The 18,225-nt window shown below is 49.2% G+C and overlaps 1 protein-coding gene across 1 annotated transcript; it reads right to left on the minus strand.

The window, feature by feature from the left end:
• Nucleotides 1–3,886: 3,886 nt before the first annotated feature.
• LOC132316907 (uncharacterized protein C12orf50 homolog) lies at nucleotides 3,887–12,108 on the minus strand. Its single transcript, XM_059816685.1, has 9 exons — nucleotides 12,055–12,108; nucleotides 11,308–11,431; nucleotides 8,536–8,690; nucleotides 8,261–8,330; nucleotides 7,528–7,605; nucleotides 7,319–7,432; nucleotides 5,390–5,490; nucleotides 4,535–4,720; nucleotides 3,887–3,949 (listed from the first exon to the last, which is right to left on the minus strand). The coding sequence occupies exons 1-9, from the start codon at nucleotides 12,106–12,108 to the stop codon at nucleotides 3,887–3,889; spliced, it is 945 nt and encodes a 314-aa protein (XP_059672668.1).
• Between the last annotated feature and the right edge of the window lie 6,117 nt (nucleotides 12,109–18,225).

Below are 18,225 nucleotides of genomic sequence, written 5' to 3' on the forward strand. Positions count from 1 at the left end.
AGAGAGGAGCCCACGCTGGAGCAGGTTTGCTGGCAGGACTTGTGACCCCACGGGGGACTCATGCTGGAGCAGTTCGTGAAGAACTGCAGCCCGTGGGAAGGGCCCACGCTGGAGAAGTTCGTGGAGCACTGTCTCCCGTGGGAGGGACCCCAGGCCGGAGCCGGGGAAGAGTGTGAGGAGGAAGGAGCGGCAGAGTACAAGGTGTGATGAACTGAGCGCAACCCCCATTCCCCGTCCCCCTGCGCCGCTCGGCGGGGGGGAGGCAGAGGAAAATCAGGAGTGAAGCTGAGCCCGGGAAGAAGAGAGGGGTGGGGGGAAGGTGTTCCGAGATTTCGTTTTTCTCGCTCATAACCCTACTCGGATGTGCTTGGTAAGAGATTCATTTCCCCGAGCCGAGTGTGTTTTGCCGGTGACGGTAACGGGTGCGTGATCTCTCCCTGTCCTTATCTCGACCCAGGAGCCTTTCGTTGTGTTTTCCCGCCCCTGCCCGGCTGAGGAGGGAGCGATAGAGCGGCCTCGGTGGGCACCTGGCGTCCAGCCAGGGTCAAGGCAGCACACGTTCAAAGGCTGTACAGCGAGGCAGAGAGCCTGGGTAACGGCAGGAGGCAGCTGTCCCGGCGGAGGCAGAATGAGACCCAGCGAGGTCCCCACAGCCTGGGGCCAGGGCATCCATGCCCCAGGCCCGGGCGTGCGGCACCCCGGGAAGCAGAAAAGGCAGCCTGAGGAAAGGCTGCCAGGCCAGGGGAACGGCACCGCCAACGGCGAAGGGCCGCGGCCACCTCAGCCCGGCGCCGAGCACAGCCGGGGCGGGGCGGGGCGGGGCGGGGCGGCCCTGCCAGGGCGGGGGCCGCCGCTGTGGGAAGCGGAGGTGCCCCAGGCCCGCGGCCGGGCTGGGCGGCGGAGCGCGGCGGAGCCACCGCCCCGCTGAGGGCTGCTGGAGAGAGGCGCCCGCGCCCCGCCCCGCCCCGCCCCGCCCCGCCGTCCCCGCCGCCCAGGTGCGTCGCGGCGCTCCTGGCGGGCGGGAGGCGACGGACTCCATTTCCCGACGCGCCCCGCGGCCGCGGGGCGGCGCAGGCGCAGTTCCGGCTCGGCGCTGGGCCGGCGGCGGGAGCCTTGGGCTGGAAGCCGTGTAGTTGATATGCAAAGTCGTCTCTAAGTGCTAAGTTCTTCTAGATTTCACTCTCTAAAATACATGAAGTATGGTTTAAGTGAACATGCCAATCGAGGAACTGTTCCAGTTTTAAAGTTTCCTATCCGTAAAGCTTCCTTGCACACTAGAACTTGTATAATAAAGGGCGTCTGATTTCCGTGGGGAGGATTAAAAGAAGCATGGAGGTTGGGAGGAAACGAGAAGACTGTGGTTCGTTGCACCACTGCGGCTCTTGCCTCTACCTGAAATTGTAAGGAAACTTTGTATTAAACTAGGCGAGACTCTACAGCTAGATTTTTACATTCATCCGCAGTAGTTAATTGAGGACTTTAAATAGTGTCTTTGGATATAAAATTTCCCTGGTGGCAAATGAGAATTCGTACCTTTCCTTTTATGTAGTTGATTCTGCTGGTTTTATCCCTCTGGAAACTCCAGGGCCACCCTATCCGTGGGCCAGGCTGGATGGACAACCCAACAAGCAGGCTGCAAAAAGGTTTAAACGATTCTAGTATCTCAGGACTTATTTTCACGTCGTGTTAGTTTAAAGCAGCGGGGGGGGTCTGTCATGCAGCGAGTGTGTGAAAGCACAGAAATGCAATCTTTAGGGCCTCGCTGCATGAAGTGTTGAATATCCTCAGTAGCCTTTGACTCCGCTCTGGGGCCCTAATGACAGAGACAACCAGGCAGAAGGGGATGAAGTAGTCTAACAGGGGATGCACCTGTGATCTGGAAAACAGGCATGTATTTTTATTACTTTCGTGGACCTTGGTGCCTTTGAAGCTGTGGAAGGGAGCGGTAAGGTCTCCCCTCAGCCTCCTTTTCTCCAGGCTAAAGAACCCCCGTTCCCTGAGCCCCAGCACGGCACAGCACAGCCTGCGCCTGCACAGGCTCGCTGTGTTGTGGATCGGTCACTCCTCCATGCACAGGGCGCTGCCGGTTATGGGGTCGGGGGTGGGAATGGGAGAGAGGAAGATGCTTTGTTGATCTGAGGTGCAGAGTTTTCTGCAAATAACTTCAAAGTTGAACGATGAGTTCAAAAAAGGCATACTTCATGCTTGTCAAGCCAACGTAGTCAAAGCTCACAGAATCACAGAATGATAGGGGTTGGGAGGGACCTCTGGAGATCATCTAGTCCAACCCCCCCGCCAGGGCAGGTTCACAGGTTCATTCCAGATTGCACAGGAATGCGTCCAGGTGAGTTCTGAATATCTCCAGAGAAGGAGACTCCACAACCTCTCTGGGCAGCTTGTGCCAGTGCTCTGCCACCCTCAAAGTAAAGAAGTGCCTCCTCATGTTTAGATGGAACTTCCTGTGATGAAGTTTGTGCCCGTTACCTCTCGTCCTGTTGCTGGGCATCACGGAAAAAAGACTGGCCCCATCCTCCTGGCACCCACCCCTTAAGTATTTATCAGCATTAATAAGATCCCCCCTCAGTCTTCTCTTCTCCAGACTAAAAAGACCCAAGTCCCTCAGCCTTTCCTCATAAGAAAGATGTTCCAGTCCCCTAATCATCTTCGCAGCCCTTTGCTGTACCCTCCCCAGCAGTTCCCTGTCCTTCTTGAACTGGGGAGCCCAGAACTGGACACAGTACTCCAGGTGCGGCCTCACCAGGGCAGGGCAGAGCAGAGTGGGAGGATAACCTCCTTCGGCCTGCTAGCCACACTCTTCTTGATGCACCCCAGGATGCCGTTGGCCTTCTTGGCCACAAGGGCACATTGCTGGCTCATGGTCATCCCGTTGTCCCCCAGGACTCCCAGGTCCCTTTCCACAGAGCTGCTCTCCAGCAGGTCAGCCCCTGACCTGTACTGATGCATGGGGTTATTCCGCCCCAGGTGCAGTACCCTACGTTTGCCTTTGTTGAATTTCATGAGGTTCCTCTCTGCCCAACTCTCCAGCCCGTCCAGGTCACGCTGAATGGCAGCGCAGCCTTCCGGTGTGTCAGCCACTCCTCCCAGTTTCCTGGCTCTTCCTTCTTGCCCTTTTTGAAGACTGGAGTGACATGGGCTTTCCTCCAGTCCTCAGGCACCTCACCTCACCTGTTCTCCAGGACCTTTCAGAGATGATGGAGAGTGGCCCAGCAATGACTTCTGCCAGCTCCCTCAGCGCTCGCGGGTGCATCCCATCAGGACCCACGGACTTGTGGGTGTCCAGTTTACTTAACGGGTCTCTAACTTGATCCTCCTCAACCAAGGGGAAGTCTTCCTTCTTCCACACTTTCTCTGTTACCTGCAAAGTCTGGGACTCCTGAGGGCTGGCCGGAGCAGTGAAGACTGAAGCCAAGAAGGCATTCAGTAACTCCGCCTTCTCTGCATCGTCCGTCACCACGGCACCTGTCTCATTCAACAGCGGGCCCACAATTTCTCTAGTTTTCCTTTTGCCTCCAATGCACTTGAAGTAACCCTTCCTGTTGACCTTGACATCCCTTGCCAGGTTTAATTCACAGGAGGCCTTGGCCTTCCTTGTTTCATCAGCTCAGTGGAATTTATTTTAACTGATGACAGTCCTCTTACAAGCAAGGGAAATAATGTCTCTAAAATATAATAATACATCTTTGTTTTTATTAGCTACGTTTATTGTACCTTTATAATATACAAACAACTATTTTTAAACACAAATTTCCATACAAACAACTACTTTTAAACACAAATTTCCATACAAACAACTACTTTTAAACACAAATTTACATTTTGGTCGGTTTCTAAACGTTAACAGTGTTCTTCCTCCCTCTTACTCGCTTCATCTCTTTCTCCTCTCTACGTAACCTTCTCCTTTTCTCCTCACTTCCATGTCTTCTCGGCTCTGTTGTCAAAATAGATGTACAGAACATTTTGTGCATAATTTATCAGAGTAAAACTCTGTGCTCTTTCAGAAACATTTTAAGAGACACAAGATGGAGGTTCTAATCTCTGCTTTCAAGTCAGCTGTAAAATGTATTAATGGTCCTAAGGGCATCGTGTGCATGTTTCGTAGCCTGAGTCCCCTTACGAATTTGGACCTCGGCTGATCATCGTTCAGCTGTTGCAGATGCTTCCCGAGCAAGCAAGCAGAGAGAGAAATAGATCACACTCCTGTAGTCTCTACTGTGCTTTGTCCAGTGCCACAAGCCAAAACACGCTTCTTGTAGCTCCTCACTTTAAAGGCAGGTACAGAGTTTGCTTTCATAGCGGTAATACTGTGACAAATTAGATAGTCAGACAGGCAAAATTACGTGTCCGCAAACAAACGAAACCATTAACTGCTCTTTCAGACTACTCGGCGTTGCTTAGAATCTTGCGGGTTTTGGTTGGGCAAGTTTTCAGAGCCATTTCACGTTTTCTAGGTGGGGAGAGACATGTCACTTTTACTGACAAGACGGAATCGTAAAAATTTCTATCAAACAGTTACCTGAATGGTTGTTTGAAACTTAGAGAATGTTTTTGCTCGTGGATTTCTTTTCCTCCAAGTTGGTGCATTGTAAGATCCTGAAGTATATTTGTCTATAGAAAAAACATATACATTGTTTCTTAATATCAGGGGCAGTTTGAGGGAAGACTCCCTTAGCCTGATAACGTGAATTAAGTATCGCGTTAGCTGAAGTATCAATGAATGGACCAGGTGACTCACGCATCACCTCGGAAATACAAGTTAGGGTTAAATACAGACTCCCTCTCTGGCACTTTAAACATCATTTGTAACCTTGCAGCGTTTCCGTCAGGCTCGCAGGATCTTCCAATGAGGCGATTCTGCCACGGACATCCTTGCCTTGAACAAAGTGAATGTTCCTGTGTTGAAAATCTTCCCAAAGGCATCAATTGCTTTTAGATTAAACGAACCCATAGTCCAATCTCCTGTTCTATCTCTGCTTGTGAAAGCACTAGATGCAAGGCAGTATGGTGTTTTTGTGCTAGGCAGTTGATTTTGCATTAGAGTATGCTGCCTAATGACTAACCATTTTCTGTAAAATCTGGTTCAAAGTCATTATTATTAACACTCTGGCTTTCTGTTAATTCCAGCTTAATTCCGTTAATTCACATTCTTAATTCCACAAGAAGCCTAACATCTTCAGTTTATACACAAGATGTAAGAATTACCGTAGTTTTCCCTTTGGGTCCAAACTCTTCTGTTTGTGTCAAGCTGATTCTTTTGTTTGGAGCATTTCCCACCATATGGCTCAGGTTCTGCTGAAAAGAAAGGTAGCGAAAATGGTAAAGGTCGTTCTTCTGAAAATTAGGAAATACGTAATAATTAAGTCCCTTTCACATTGGAATACTTGGATGCAGTTGGTCCTTTTTCCCAAGGTAGTGCCTCGTGTCTTTTCCCTTCAACAAATGTGTTCCTCTGCGCCACAGAGCAGTCACCTCCTACAGGAAAGGAGTCTCACAAAGTTACCTGTACTCAAGAGCACCCTGAGAAATGTGAACAGTGCACAGAGCCTGCTCTTCTTATAATTACATTAAGTTTTTAACTGAAATGAATACAAAAATGCAAAGAATACAGTGAAACCAAACAGCTGATTCATTAAGGCTCACAAAAAATTAGAGACACAGTCCATTTAAAAAGCTTTAAATACAGAGGGGTATGAACGGAGGTTCAATTATGGAATTGTTTCTCAGTGGTAACTGTTTCTTACTGAGAGTAAAGAACACCTACAAGAAAGATACAATTTGTGCATAAAGGTGGGAGGAAAAGAAGTAGCATGTGAGATACATTTGTACTGTGCAGTACAGTTCTGGAGCTAGAAGATGCGTGCCGGTTTGCTCAAAGCTAGAGCAAGCATCCCTAACGTGGTACTGCATTATTTTGCATTGACAAACCAAGGGGAAAAAAGACGACTACAACAATTACGGCTGTTTTTACCACTAATAAATGTTTATGAAGAAAAAGGATTAAATACCACTAAGTATTAAGTAAATGCAAGGAGAACGGGGCATTCTTCCACCTTGATGACATGATTCTATACTGAACTCAATGGGGCAAAACACTGTGTCTTCTTTAAGATCAAGCGAGTGTGTGCAGAGGGGTCAGCTCCCTTACACAAGATGCAGGACTGCAGCTTTAATATTTCTCTGTATGATAACTGAAAAATACAAAGCCTTTTCATCTGAACTAGGGATAGTCTCACAAACATAACGGTTCTGAAAGCATTTTAACTTGTACGCATTTCTACGCTTGCGTTTTTGCATCATCCTACTCAAATCTGTTTTACATAATTATCAAGATTTTATCCCTAAGATTTACACAAAATAAGCAACAGTATTGTTTTTTTAGTAAAAGTAGCAGGTCATATTTCTGCTTGGCAGTTTTTGATGACTGATCTACTGACTACTCTGGTGTCTTGTTATAGTAAGAACCTAACTCTCTGCTAAAATGGAATTACGTTATTACTTATTCACTAAAAAAACTACTACAGATTTTTTTCAGTCATGCCACTTGGCCAGGAATGAAGGAGAAGCATAATAAGGGAGGTAAATATTTATTAATTTGTATTTCTTTCACCTTAATTATGTTGGATAAAGCCCAACATTCGAAACAAAATGGAACTCTCTCGTTCTTACCTTTCAGAAGACACTTAAAGGGGGTATTTATTTACTCTAAATTTAGTTCTAGAAAAGTTTGATGTGTCGCTACATTTCGTCATCTGGACACCCAAGAGAGCCAGCAGAGAGCGTGGAGCACCTCTGGGGAAGTGACTCATCTCGCCTTTCGCTGGCGCTATCTTATGATGCAGTAAACAGCCCCATAGGAGTGCCTGTCTCAGTAAACAGCCCCATAAGAGTGCCTGTCTTTCTCCATTGACAACAGAGAGCCCAGATGAGAGACTTAAACTACATTCCTGACCTTAGGATGGTTAAAATTAGACTACATAAATCTGGACCGTGAAGTAAAATTATATGAAAGACCTATGTTGTGTATCTCGGGCAAGTACACATAGGGTTAATAGCCCATTTCTACCTTTTCCATCTACAATCGATGCAGGTAGTCACCACGTGTGTGACACTACGTGTATCTATATCTATATATAGATGGGGAAAAATTAATGAAGTATTTTTACGCTCTTTGTAACATGCTCTCTTCTGTTGTCACTAAAGTAAGAAAGGGGGGAGGAGGGGCAAACTGTGTAATAGTTTCTCCCTGTAACAGTAAGTTTAAAAGCGGTAAACGTTGTCCAAGAAGATGAAAAGTACTTGCCTTTCTGCAAGTCTCGCTCGGTAGCTTCCAAGGGTGATAGCTCATTTTCCCGAGGTGAAGACACAGTTCTTCTTGATTGGTGTTTGTGAGGGTACCGAATCCTGTAATACTCTCCTAAACATTCACGAGGAGGGAAAAAAAAAACCAACCAACGTTTACTATAGTGGCATCATTGCTGTTGAGGGAGGAGTGACTAATTTCATATTTACCAGATGTATAGCATATTTCCTTTATTGCTCTTTCCTCTTGAATGTCTTCAGCAGTCTTAGGCACCCGATTAGAAACATCTGTAGGAAATATTTTTAAAAGATTTTACTAGATAGCTATACAAAGACCTGCAACAATTCTTAATAATCAAAGACCATAGTGAATTTCATTTCGGTCACGATTTGGCTTTTTCTGACTGCAACCTCTGCTTCTGGACAGAAAAGTGATTCCTTAACAGTAGGTGTTTCCAAGTGCAATAAGAATTGCAGTTACAAGACATATTAAGAAGCAAATGCTTGTGGAATTAACATGATTCAGAAACATCTTCAGGACTCATTGTCAAAATAAGCCATCATTTACACCCAAAAGGAAATCTTCTGATTAAACCTGTCATCAGGGAGTGCTTGTGACGAAACCTCTGCCCAACGTTACTATCCTGTAATGTCTGCCGGCAGAGCTGGCATTACATCACTTTTTATATTGTTTAAATTAATGTGGCTTACTCAGCCTAAAACCGAGTTAGAAACCACGAACAGGCAGCCCTGCCCGCCAACCTGGAGGGCAGGGGGATGGTGCAAAGCAACTTGGGGCTGCCTGAGAACTAGCGGGGTAATTTGCGGAGTGAACGCGTGAGAGTAGGCCGTTCTCTCACTTTCCCTCGCTGGGAACGGGCAATTGGTTCCTTCCCTAGGATTCTCTCATCTCAAGGGAGATACAGTCACAGCTTAGAAGTACCTCCTAAACTTGTAAACTTGTAGTTTTGTCCCCAAATTTTGAGAAATTTTGAAGGGTCTTTGGTGTCCATCTGAATTGTGGATCACATTTTAAACTCTATTAAATGAAAAAGAGCTATGTGAATTAGCTGGAAACTATTTCAAAAACTTGTCAACAACTCGCTTCTAAAAATGTAATGGTTATTATAATAAATCGGTTGCGAAGTACATTGCAAGAGTCGAAAAAACCCATTCTAGTTCCTTGTAAAAGGAAGAAAAAAACTGTTTACAGTTCTCTTCCTCTTCATCGTCCTCTTCATCCTCTTCGCTGTTGACATTTATAATCAGTGGAGGGTGAATTGGTGGTAAAATATTCTCTCGCTTTCTGAGTGATTCTCGACGAAGGGTTGGATGTAGAATCCCTTCTTGGACACCCTCTTGCAATGGGACATCTGCAGAAAAGAACATCAAATTTATTTTTTTTAAGGAGGGAACTAGAACATGAAATCCAGGTTCAGACCAGCAGGTATGGGTTTGAAATCATTATGGCGTTGAAGGAATCATTAAATAGACTGATTGTGCCTTTTAGGCAACACCTTCTGCGGAGGTTGGCAAACGAGCATCTTCCAACTACAGAAAGTATGAGAAAACAGAGAGATACTTACAACATAGGGAAACGTGTGATTAGTAATACCTGGACTGAAGTGAGTAAATGAGTTTAGGACCCCACCTGTGAAAATATTTTAAACATGCTGAATAATAGGCAGGCCTGTATCACTCCCCATGGCATCGATTTTGAAGAATTTAGCAGTGCTAAGCACAGGATTACCCATTTTTAGCTTGTAGACATTTTTCTCTATCAACATTTTCTGAATCACAGCTCTCTTTACAAGTACAGTACAAACTGTAGATTTTGAGAAAGAAGATGAAGTTCCTGGACAGGCTGGATCGATGGGCTGAGGCCAACCGGATGAAGTTCAATAAGGCCAAGTGCCGGGTTCTACACTTTGGCCACAACAACCCCAGGCAACGCTACAGGCTTGGGGAGGAGTGGCTGGAAAGCTCCCCCGCAGAAAAGGACCTGGGGGTGTTGATCGACACCCGGCTGAATATGAGCCAGCAGTGTGCCCAGGTGGCCAAGAAGGCCAATGGCATCCTGGCTTGTATCAGAAATGGTGTGGCCAGCAGGAGCAGGGAGGTGATCATGCCTCCGTACTCGGCGCTGGTGAGGCCGCACCTCGAATACTGTGTTCAGTTTTGGGCCCCTCACTACAAGAAAGACATTGAGGTGCTGGAGCGTGTCCAGAGAAGGGCGACGAAGCTGGTGAGGGGTCTGGAACACAAGTCTTATGAGGAGCGGCTGAGGGAGCTGGGGTTGTTCAGTCTGGAGAAGAGGAGGCTGAGGGGAGGCCTTATCGCTCTCTACAACTACCTGAAAGGAGGTTGCAGAGAGGTGGCTGTTGGTCTCTTCTCCCAAGTGACTAGTGACAGGACTAGAGGAAATGGCCTCAAGTTGCGCCAGGGGAGGTTCAGGCTAGATATTAGGAAAAAGTTCTTTACTGAGAGAGTAGTGAAACATTGGAATAGGCTGCCCAGGGAGGTGGTAGAGTCACCCTCCCTGGAGGTATTCAAGGAGCGTGTGGATGTGGCATTGTGGGATGTAGCTTGATGGACATGGTGCTGTGTGGTGTTGGGTGGGTTGTGGCTTGTTGTTGTTGTGTGGCGTGGTTTTGTTTTTTTTTTTTTTTTTCTTGAGGTTGGACTCGATGATCTTACAGGTCTTTTCCAACCGTAGTGATTCTGTGATTCTGTGAAAATCATTTACGCTTAATTAGAAGGAAATCAGCAAAGATATTCTTTTCCTTAGGAATTTATATCTACCCACGACGTTTGCAGCAAAACTATTTCAGCACGGGGGTAGCATTTTCTGAGAGCCGGGAAATGCAACGGACTGAAAATTAAAATGATGAAAAATGGTGAGTCTATCTGTATTGTTCAAGCTGACCAATTTGCAACTCTAGGTACAATCAGGATTCTGTGCATTATATTGAAAATACTGAGGTTGGATATGTTTCCCAGCTTTAAAGAAAGAAGATGAAGCATGGGCATTTTCTCTTATTCCGGTTGTTGTTATGCTTGTGAATTTGTACATATTGCAGTAACAAGGAAAAGGGTTGGGTCCATTTTCTCGTTCTGATTGTTGGACGCTGCTCTTTCTTACACAGGATGCCCTTGTCCATAGTGCCTCTTGGGCGGCGTCTCTGACTCACACCACACCCAAAAGCGTGCCTACGTGGTGTGTACGACAGCACTAGCTGCCAGGGGCCGGTGCTGTGGATGTGGGAACTGTACTAAAAGCGGTATGGGCACTCATAGAAACAGCACTCAAGTTCTTGCCTTGGTCCTGGGTGGCTAGTTAGGCTCAACATGCCCAGATATGAGAGGCTGCCTTTTCCGGGGGGAATTTCCGGAACACGAGGTGTTTGCTTCTGACTCGAGGGCTTGCTGGACTTCTCTTACGACACCTGTCCACAGCTCTGGAGATAAGGCCCCTGAATCGGATGATATCTAGACAAGGGGTGTCTCACCCATGTACCATGTTGTGCTCTATCAACAGATACGGCTACTAGGGGCCCTACCAACCTCCTCCCCCCACCGCACACACTACTTTTCCTTTCTCTTAAATGATTTCCTGCCTACTAACCATTTTCACTACTAGAGAGATTTACTCTAGCAAATCCCCAAGTAAAGCAACGTTTTCACTCCATGGATCTTAGCAACCTAAACTGCCGTTTGTGACTTCATCTCTCATGTCACTCATAGGTAGGGAGATCCGTAACGTGACAGCTAAGCAAATCCATACGGCGACCCTAGACAATTGCCAATGCAATTCCTTTCTTGGCCTCGAACTTGCTGGGATAGCAAATCAGACCTGATGATTGATTTGCCGTGGTACATTTCTTGACCTTAATATATATTACGTCAGCACTGGAAGTAAGCCCTGGAGGGGCATTTTCGTGTATTTACTCACTCTAACGAACAAATTGTTGAGAAAATACTTTTACTCACTGTTACTAGGTGGCAAAAAAAGTCCATTTATATTACGAGGCTTGCTATGATGGAAGGCGCAATTGATCCTCGCACAGCCTGAGGGTTGTGTTTCCCAGAAGCAGGAGATGTTGCGGTACTTTTGCTGCAGGAGAAGACAGTTCTCAGACAGTGTAAATATCACCATGAAAATGGACTAAATGGATTAATACACGGTGCACTGCAGTGAGCAGAGGACTAAGATTTTGTGGGACCACGCTCTGATATTTTAGAACGTTTGAGGTTATCTTTACCCTGAACAGATACACTCAGGTTTATATCCTGGATGTGAACGACATCCCAGCTGAGAGCTGTAAATGCCAGGTTGCCGGTTATTTCTCAGTGAGTTTCCCCCAGTGCTGGAACGGATGCAATAACGAAGAGCCCTACAGCCAGCCCTGGATTTTCACCAGGTGGAATATAATTACTTCTTTGAAGAACAAACCCATTTTGGAGGACGTTGTTTTAAATAACTGATTTTGCGCCATCTTTAACGTATGTGTTCCCTGAGTGCCTGAGCCTGAGTTCACCGGAGAAATTGTCCATAGTTTAGATGATCATTAGCTCTTCACACGACTTCCGACCATCAGAGCCTTGATCTACAGATGCTGCCATGACCCAGGCAGAGTGGCATATCAGCTTCTAAGTTTACATAACAAGCCTCCCTTTCAACACGGATATATCAAGAAAATCAAGGATACAAACCACTCTAAAATCTACAGCAGTTACCTGTGCGTAGGGGGCATGGAAATGGAAATAGCGGTCGTTCCCAACTGCGGCCATTTTCACCTCTCGTGCTTCTCCTCCACTCTCCTAATACTGGCAGAACATACACATGAAAACGTTAGAGCTGTCAACACTGAGGCAAATCGTAATCTTATCCTGAAAGCAGTAGCTTTCTTTCAAAAACTGGACCTTCAGAACCTTAGCTCTGGTGCTTTTTTCAAACAAAACCCCAACGGGCAGCGAAATATGCTTGGACGAAGGAGGCGGTACCTTCTCCAGGCTTGCTGAACCGACGAAGGCAGTTGCTAGCCGGTATAGAATGTTACAGTTCCACGGTTGCCAACCGCTCCTCCAGCTCGTGACATCAGCATGATGGCGCTCTGTGGCCTGTCCAGCTTGAACATCTTCCTTTACCTCCATTGCTTCAGCGTAAAGTAGGGGAAATCGGACCGTTGCAAAGAGTCTCCCATTCCGGTGTTTCCTTAACGTAAAACGGAACAAACCCGTTTGGCGGGGCTTAAATAATACCCAACGTCTTGCCGTAGGAACTGCGGTCTTAGAAACAGATCTTTGACACCACAAAGACAAACCTTATTCTCTGACTATTTTTTAACCACCATCCCTGTGCCCAGTGTTTTTCTGACTCTACCTCTTTCTTTGGATGGAGAAACTTGCTGCTTCCTGTTAGTACACTGTTAGCTGTTAACTGCTTACAGTGTTGGGGTTCATTGCTTTTTCTGGCTTCCATGACGTCCACGGCCACAGCTCAAGCAGAAAGAACAGCGTACGCTTGTGTCCCTAATTAACGCCTCTGTTCTCATTCAGGTCCTAGGCTGCCTCGGAACACAAAGTATCGAGGGGGGGGAAATGAAGTTTCAGTCCTGGAAAATGGTGAGGCATACTGGTATCGCCAGGACATGGGGTCAGATTTACAACACTGAGTGACATCAGTGACTTGGAGACGAACACTTCAGGTGCCAGTGACTCCGTGGGCACAAATGGTAGAAGGCTGGCTCAGCGGTGGTTACACCCAAGCCGGGGGAGAAGTACGAAGACACTGAAACGACTGGAAGTCGTCTGGTCTCTCTAGGAGCCTACCAATTTGCTTGTAACTCGGGTATCAGCGGATGGCCCGAAGACTAACCGGAAAGGAAAATACCGCATGCCTGACCACTGGGACTTTGCCACTGGAATAAAGTGATTTCTACAGGAATGACCTCACCTAAGTACAGAAGGAAACTGCTCACTGGCAGCAAGGTGGGCAGTACTGGCGAGAGCTGTGAACAGAGAAGTGATGGGAAAAGGCTCCCACAGTTCTGCAAGCCCTACAACTGACTGGGGCACACAGGGGAAGGGAAGTTCAGAGAAGCAGACGAGGGCCGTGAGTAATGAACTCTCAGTGGGCAGGAGCCGCCTTTGGAAGAAAGTGTTACCACTGCCAAGAGCTACCCAAACAGGGGCGCTCTGCAGCTGTATAGCTGTGCCTAAATGAGGCACAGAAGCAGCTACGGCCAGGAGGAATTAATTCTGTACTGGGTTTGCGTGGCCGGGTTTTGGTAGCGGGGGGGGGGGGCTGGAGGGGCGGCCTCTGTGAGAAGCTGCTGGAGAGCTTCTATCCCATGTCCGATAGAGCCAATGCCAGCCGGCTCCAAGGCGGACCCGCCGCCGGCCAAGGCTGAGCCCCTCAGCGACGGTGGTAGTGCCTCTGCGATAACATGTTTAAGAAGGGGGAGAAACTGCTGGGCAACAGCAGCCGGAGAGGGGAGCGAGAATATGTGAGAGGAACAGCTCTGCAGACGCCAAGCTCAGTGAAGGAGGAGGGGGAGGAGGTGCTCCAGCGCCGCAGCAGAGATTCCCCTGCAGCCCGTGATGAAGACCATGGTGAGGCAGGCTGTCCCCCCGCAGCCCATGGAGGTCCACGGTGGAGCAGGTATCCACCTGCAGCCCGTGGAGGACCCCACGCCAGAGCAGGTGGATGCCCGAAGGAGGCTGCGACCCCGTGGGAAGCCCGTGCTGGAGCAGGCTCCCGGCAGGACCTGCGGCCCCGTGGAGAGAGGAGCCCACGCTGGAGCAGGTTTGCTGGCAGGACTTGTGACCCCACGGGGGACTCATGCTGGAGCAGTTCGTGAAGAACTGCAGCCCGTGGGAAGGGCCCACGCTGGAGAAGTTCGTGGAGCACTGTCTCCCGTGGGAGGGACCCCAGGCCGGAGCCGGGGAAGAGTGTGAGGAGGAAGGAGCGGCAGAGACAAGGTGTGATGAACTGAGCGCAACCCCCATTCCCCGTCCCCCTGCGCCGCTCGGCGGGGGGGAGGCAGAGGAAAATCAGGAGTGAAGCTGAGCCCGGGAAGAAGAGAGGGGTGGGGGGAAGGTGTTCCGAGATTTCGTTTTTCTCGCTCATAACCCTACTCGGATGTGCTTGGTAACAGATTCATTTCCCCGAGCCGAGTGTGTTTTGCCGGTGACGGTAACGGGTGCGTGATCTCTCCCTGTCCTTATCTCGACCCAGGAGCCTTTCGTTGTGTTTTCCCGCCCCTGCCCGGCTGAGGAGGGGAGCGATAGAGCGGCCTCGGTGGGCACCTGGCGTCCAGCCAGGGTCAAGGCAGCACACGTTCAAAGGCTGTACAGCGAGGCAGAGAGCCTGGGTAACGGCAGGAGGCAGCTGTCCCGGCGGAGGCAGAATGAGACCCAGCGAGGTCCCCACAGCCTGGGGCCAGGGCATCCATGACCCAGGCCCGGGCGTGCGGCACCCCGGGAAGCAGAAAAGGCAGCCTGAGGAAAGGCTGCCAGGCCAGGGGAACGGCACCGCCAACGGCGAAGGGCCGCCGCCCCGCGGCCGCCTCAGCCCGGCGCCGAGCACAGCCGGGGCGGGGCGGGGCGGGGCGGGACGGCCCTGCCAGGGCGGGGGCCGCCGCTGTGGGAAGCGGAGGTGCCCCAGGCCCGCGGCCGGGCTGGGCGGCGGAGAGCGGCGGAGCCACCGCCCCGCTGAGGGCTGCTGGAGAGAGGCGCCCGCGCCCCGCCCCGCCCCGCCCCGCCCCGCCGTCCCCGCCGCCCAGGTGCGTCGCGGCGCTCCTGGCGGGCGGGAGGCGACGGACTCCATTTCCCGACGCGCCCCGCGGCCGCGGGGCGGCGCAGGCGCAGTTCCGGCTCGGCGCTGGGCCGGCGGCGGGAGCCTTGGGCTGGAAGCCGTGTAGTTGATATGCAAAGTCGTCTCTAAGTGCTAAGTTCTTCTAGATTTCACTCTCTAAAATACATGAAGTATGGTTTAAGTGAACATGCCAATCGAGGAACTGTTCCAGTTTTAAAGTTTCCTATCCGTAAAGCTTCCTTGCACACTAGAACTTGTATAATAAAGGGCGTCTGATTTCCGTGGGGAGGATTAAAAGAAGCATGGAGGTTGGGAGGAAACGAGAAGACTGTGGTTCGTTGCACCACTGCGGCTCTTGCCTCTACCTGAAATTGTAAGGAAACTTTGTATTAAACTAGGCGAGACTCTACAGCTAGATTTTTACATTCATCCGCAGTAGTTAATTGAGGACTTTAAATAGTGTCTTTGGATATAAAATTTCCCTGGTGGCAAATGAGAATTCGTACCTTTCCTTTTATGTAGTTGATTCTGCTGGTTTTATCCCTCTGGAAACTCCAGGGCCACCCTATCCGTGGGCCAGGCTGGATGGACAACCCAACAAGCAGGCTGCAAAAAGGTTTAAACGATTCTAGTATCTCAGGACTTATTTTCACGTCGTGTTAGTTTAAAGCAGCGGGGGGGGTCTGTCATGCAGCGAGTGTGTGAAAGCACAGAAATGCAATCTTTAGGGCCTCGCTGCATGAAGTGTTGAATATCCTCAGTAGCCTTTGACTCCGCTCTGGGGCCCTAATGACAGAGACAACCAGGCAGAAGGGGATGAAGTAGTCTAACAGGGGATGCACCTGTGATCTGGAAAACAGGCATGTATTTTTATTACTTTCGTGGACCTTGGTGCCTTTGAAGCTGTGGAAGGGAGCGGTAAGGTCTCCCCTCAGCCTCCTTTTCTCCAGGCTAAAGAACCCCCGTTCCCTGAGCCCCAGCACGGCACAGCACAGCCTGCGCCTGCACAGGCTCGCTGTGTTGTGGATCGGTCACTCCTCCATGCACAGGGCGCTGCCGGTTATGGGGTTGGGGGTGGGAATGGGAGAGAGGAAGATGCTTTGTTGATCTGAGGTGCAGAGTTTTCTGCAAATAACTTCAAAGTTGAACGATGAGTTCAAAAAAGGCATACTTCATGCTTGTCAAGCCAACGTAGTCAAAGCTCACAGAATCACAGAATGATAGGGGTTGGGAGGGACCTCTGGAGATCATCTAGTCCAACCCCCCCGCCAGGGCAGGTTCACAGGTTCATTCCAGATTGCACAGGAATGCGTCCAGGTGAGTTCTGAATATCTCCAGAGAAGGAGACTCCACAACCTCTCTGGGCAGCTTGTGCCAGTGCTCTGCCACCCTCAAAGTAAAGAAGTGCCTCCTCATGTTTAGATGGAACTTCCTGTGATGAAGTTTGTGCCCGTTACCTCTCGTCCTGTTGCTGGGCATCACGGAAAAAAGACTGGCCCCATCCTCCTGGCACCCACCCCTTAAGTATTTATCAGCATTAATAAGATCCCCCCTCAGTCTTCTCTTCTCCAGACTAAAAAGACCCAAGTCCCTCAGCCTTTCCTCATAAGAAAGATGTTCCAGTCCCCTAATCATCTTCGCAGCCCTTTGCTGTACCCTCCCCAGCAGTTCCCTGTCCTTCTTGAACTGGGGAGCCCAGAACTGGACACAGTACTCCAGGTGCGGCCTCACCAGGGCAGGGCAGAGCAGAGTGGGAGGATAACCTCCTTCGGCCTGCTAGCCACACTCTTCTTGATGCACCCCAGGATGCCGTTGGCCTTCTTGGCCACAAGGGCACATTGCTGGCTCATGGTCATCCCGTTGTCCCCCAGGACTCCCAGGTCCCTTTCCACAGAGCTGCTCTCCAGCAGGTCAGCCCCTGACCTGTACTGATGCATGGGGTTATTCCGCCCCAGGTGCAGTACCCTACGTTTGCCTTTGTTGAATTTCATGAGGTTCCTCTCTGCCCAACTCTCCAGCCCGTCCAGGTCACGCTGAATGGCAGCGCAGCCTTCCGGTGTGTCAGCCACTCCTCCCAGTTTCCTGGCTCTTCCTTCTTGCCCTTTTTGAAGACTGGAGTGACATGGGCTTTCCTCCAGTCCTCAGGCACCTCACCTCACCTGTTCTCCAGGACCTTTCAGAGATGATGGAGAGTGGCCCAGCAATGACTTCTGCCAGCTCCCTCAGCGCTCGCGGGTGCATCCCATCAGGACCCACGGACTTGTGGGTGTCCAGTTTACTTAACGGGTCTCTAACTTGATCCTCCTCAACCAAGGGGAAGTCTTCCTTCTTCCACACTTTCTCTGTTACCTGCAAAGTCTGGGACTCCTGAGGGCTGGCCGGAGCAGTGAAGACTGAAGCCAAGAAGGCATTCAGTAACTCCGCCTTCTCTGCATCGTCCGTCACCACGGCACCTGTCTCATTCAACAGCGGGCCCACAATTTCTCTAGTTTTCCTTTTGCCTCCAATGCACTTGAAGTAACCCTTCCTGTTGACCTTGACATCCCTTGCCAGGTTTAATTCACAGGAGGCCTTGGCCTTCCTTGTTTCATCAGCTCAGTGGAATTTATTTTAACTGATGACAGTCCTCTTACAAGCAAGGGAAATAATGTCTCTAAAATATAATAATACATCTTTGTTTTTATTAGCTACGTTTATTGTACCTTTATAATATACAAACAACTATTTTTAAACACAAATTTCCATACAAACAACTACTTTTAAACACAAATTTCCATACAAACAACTACTTTTAAACACAAATTTACATTTTGGTCGGTTTCTAAACGTTAACAGTGTTCTTCCTCCCTCTTACTCGCTTCATCTCTTTCTCCTCTCTACGTAACCTTCTCCTTTTCTCCTCACTTCCATGTCTTCTCGGCTCTGTTGTCAAAATAGATGTACAGAACATTTTGTGCATAATTTATCAGAGTAAAACTCTGTGCTCTTTCAGAAACATTTTAAGAGACACAAGATGGAGGTTCTAATCTCTGCTTTCAAGTCAGCTGTAAAATGTATTAATGGTCCTAAGGGCATCGTGTGCATGTTTC

The sequence above is a fragment of the Gavia stellata genome, chromosome 4 (assembly GCF_030936135.1).
Source record: "Gavia stellata isolate bGavSte3 chromosome 4, bGavSte3.hap2, whole genome shotgun sequence".
Classification (NCBI taxonomy): domain Eukaryota; kingdom Metazoa; phylum Chordata; class Aves; order Gaviiformes; family Gaviidae; genus Gavia; species Gavia stellata.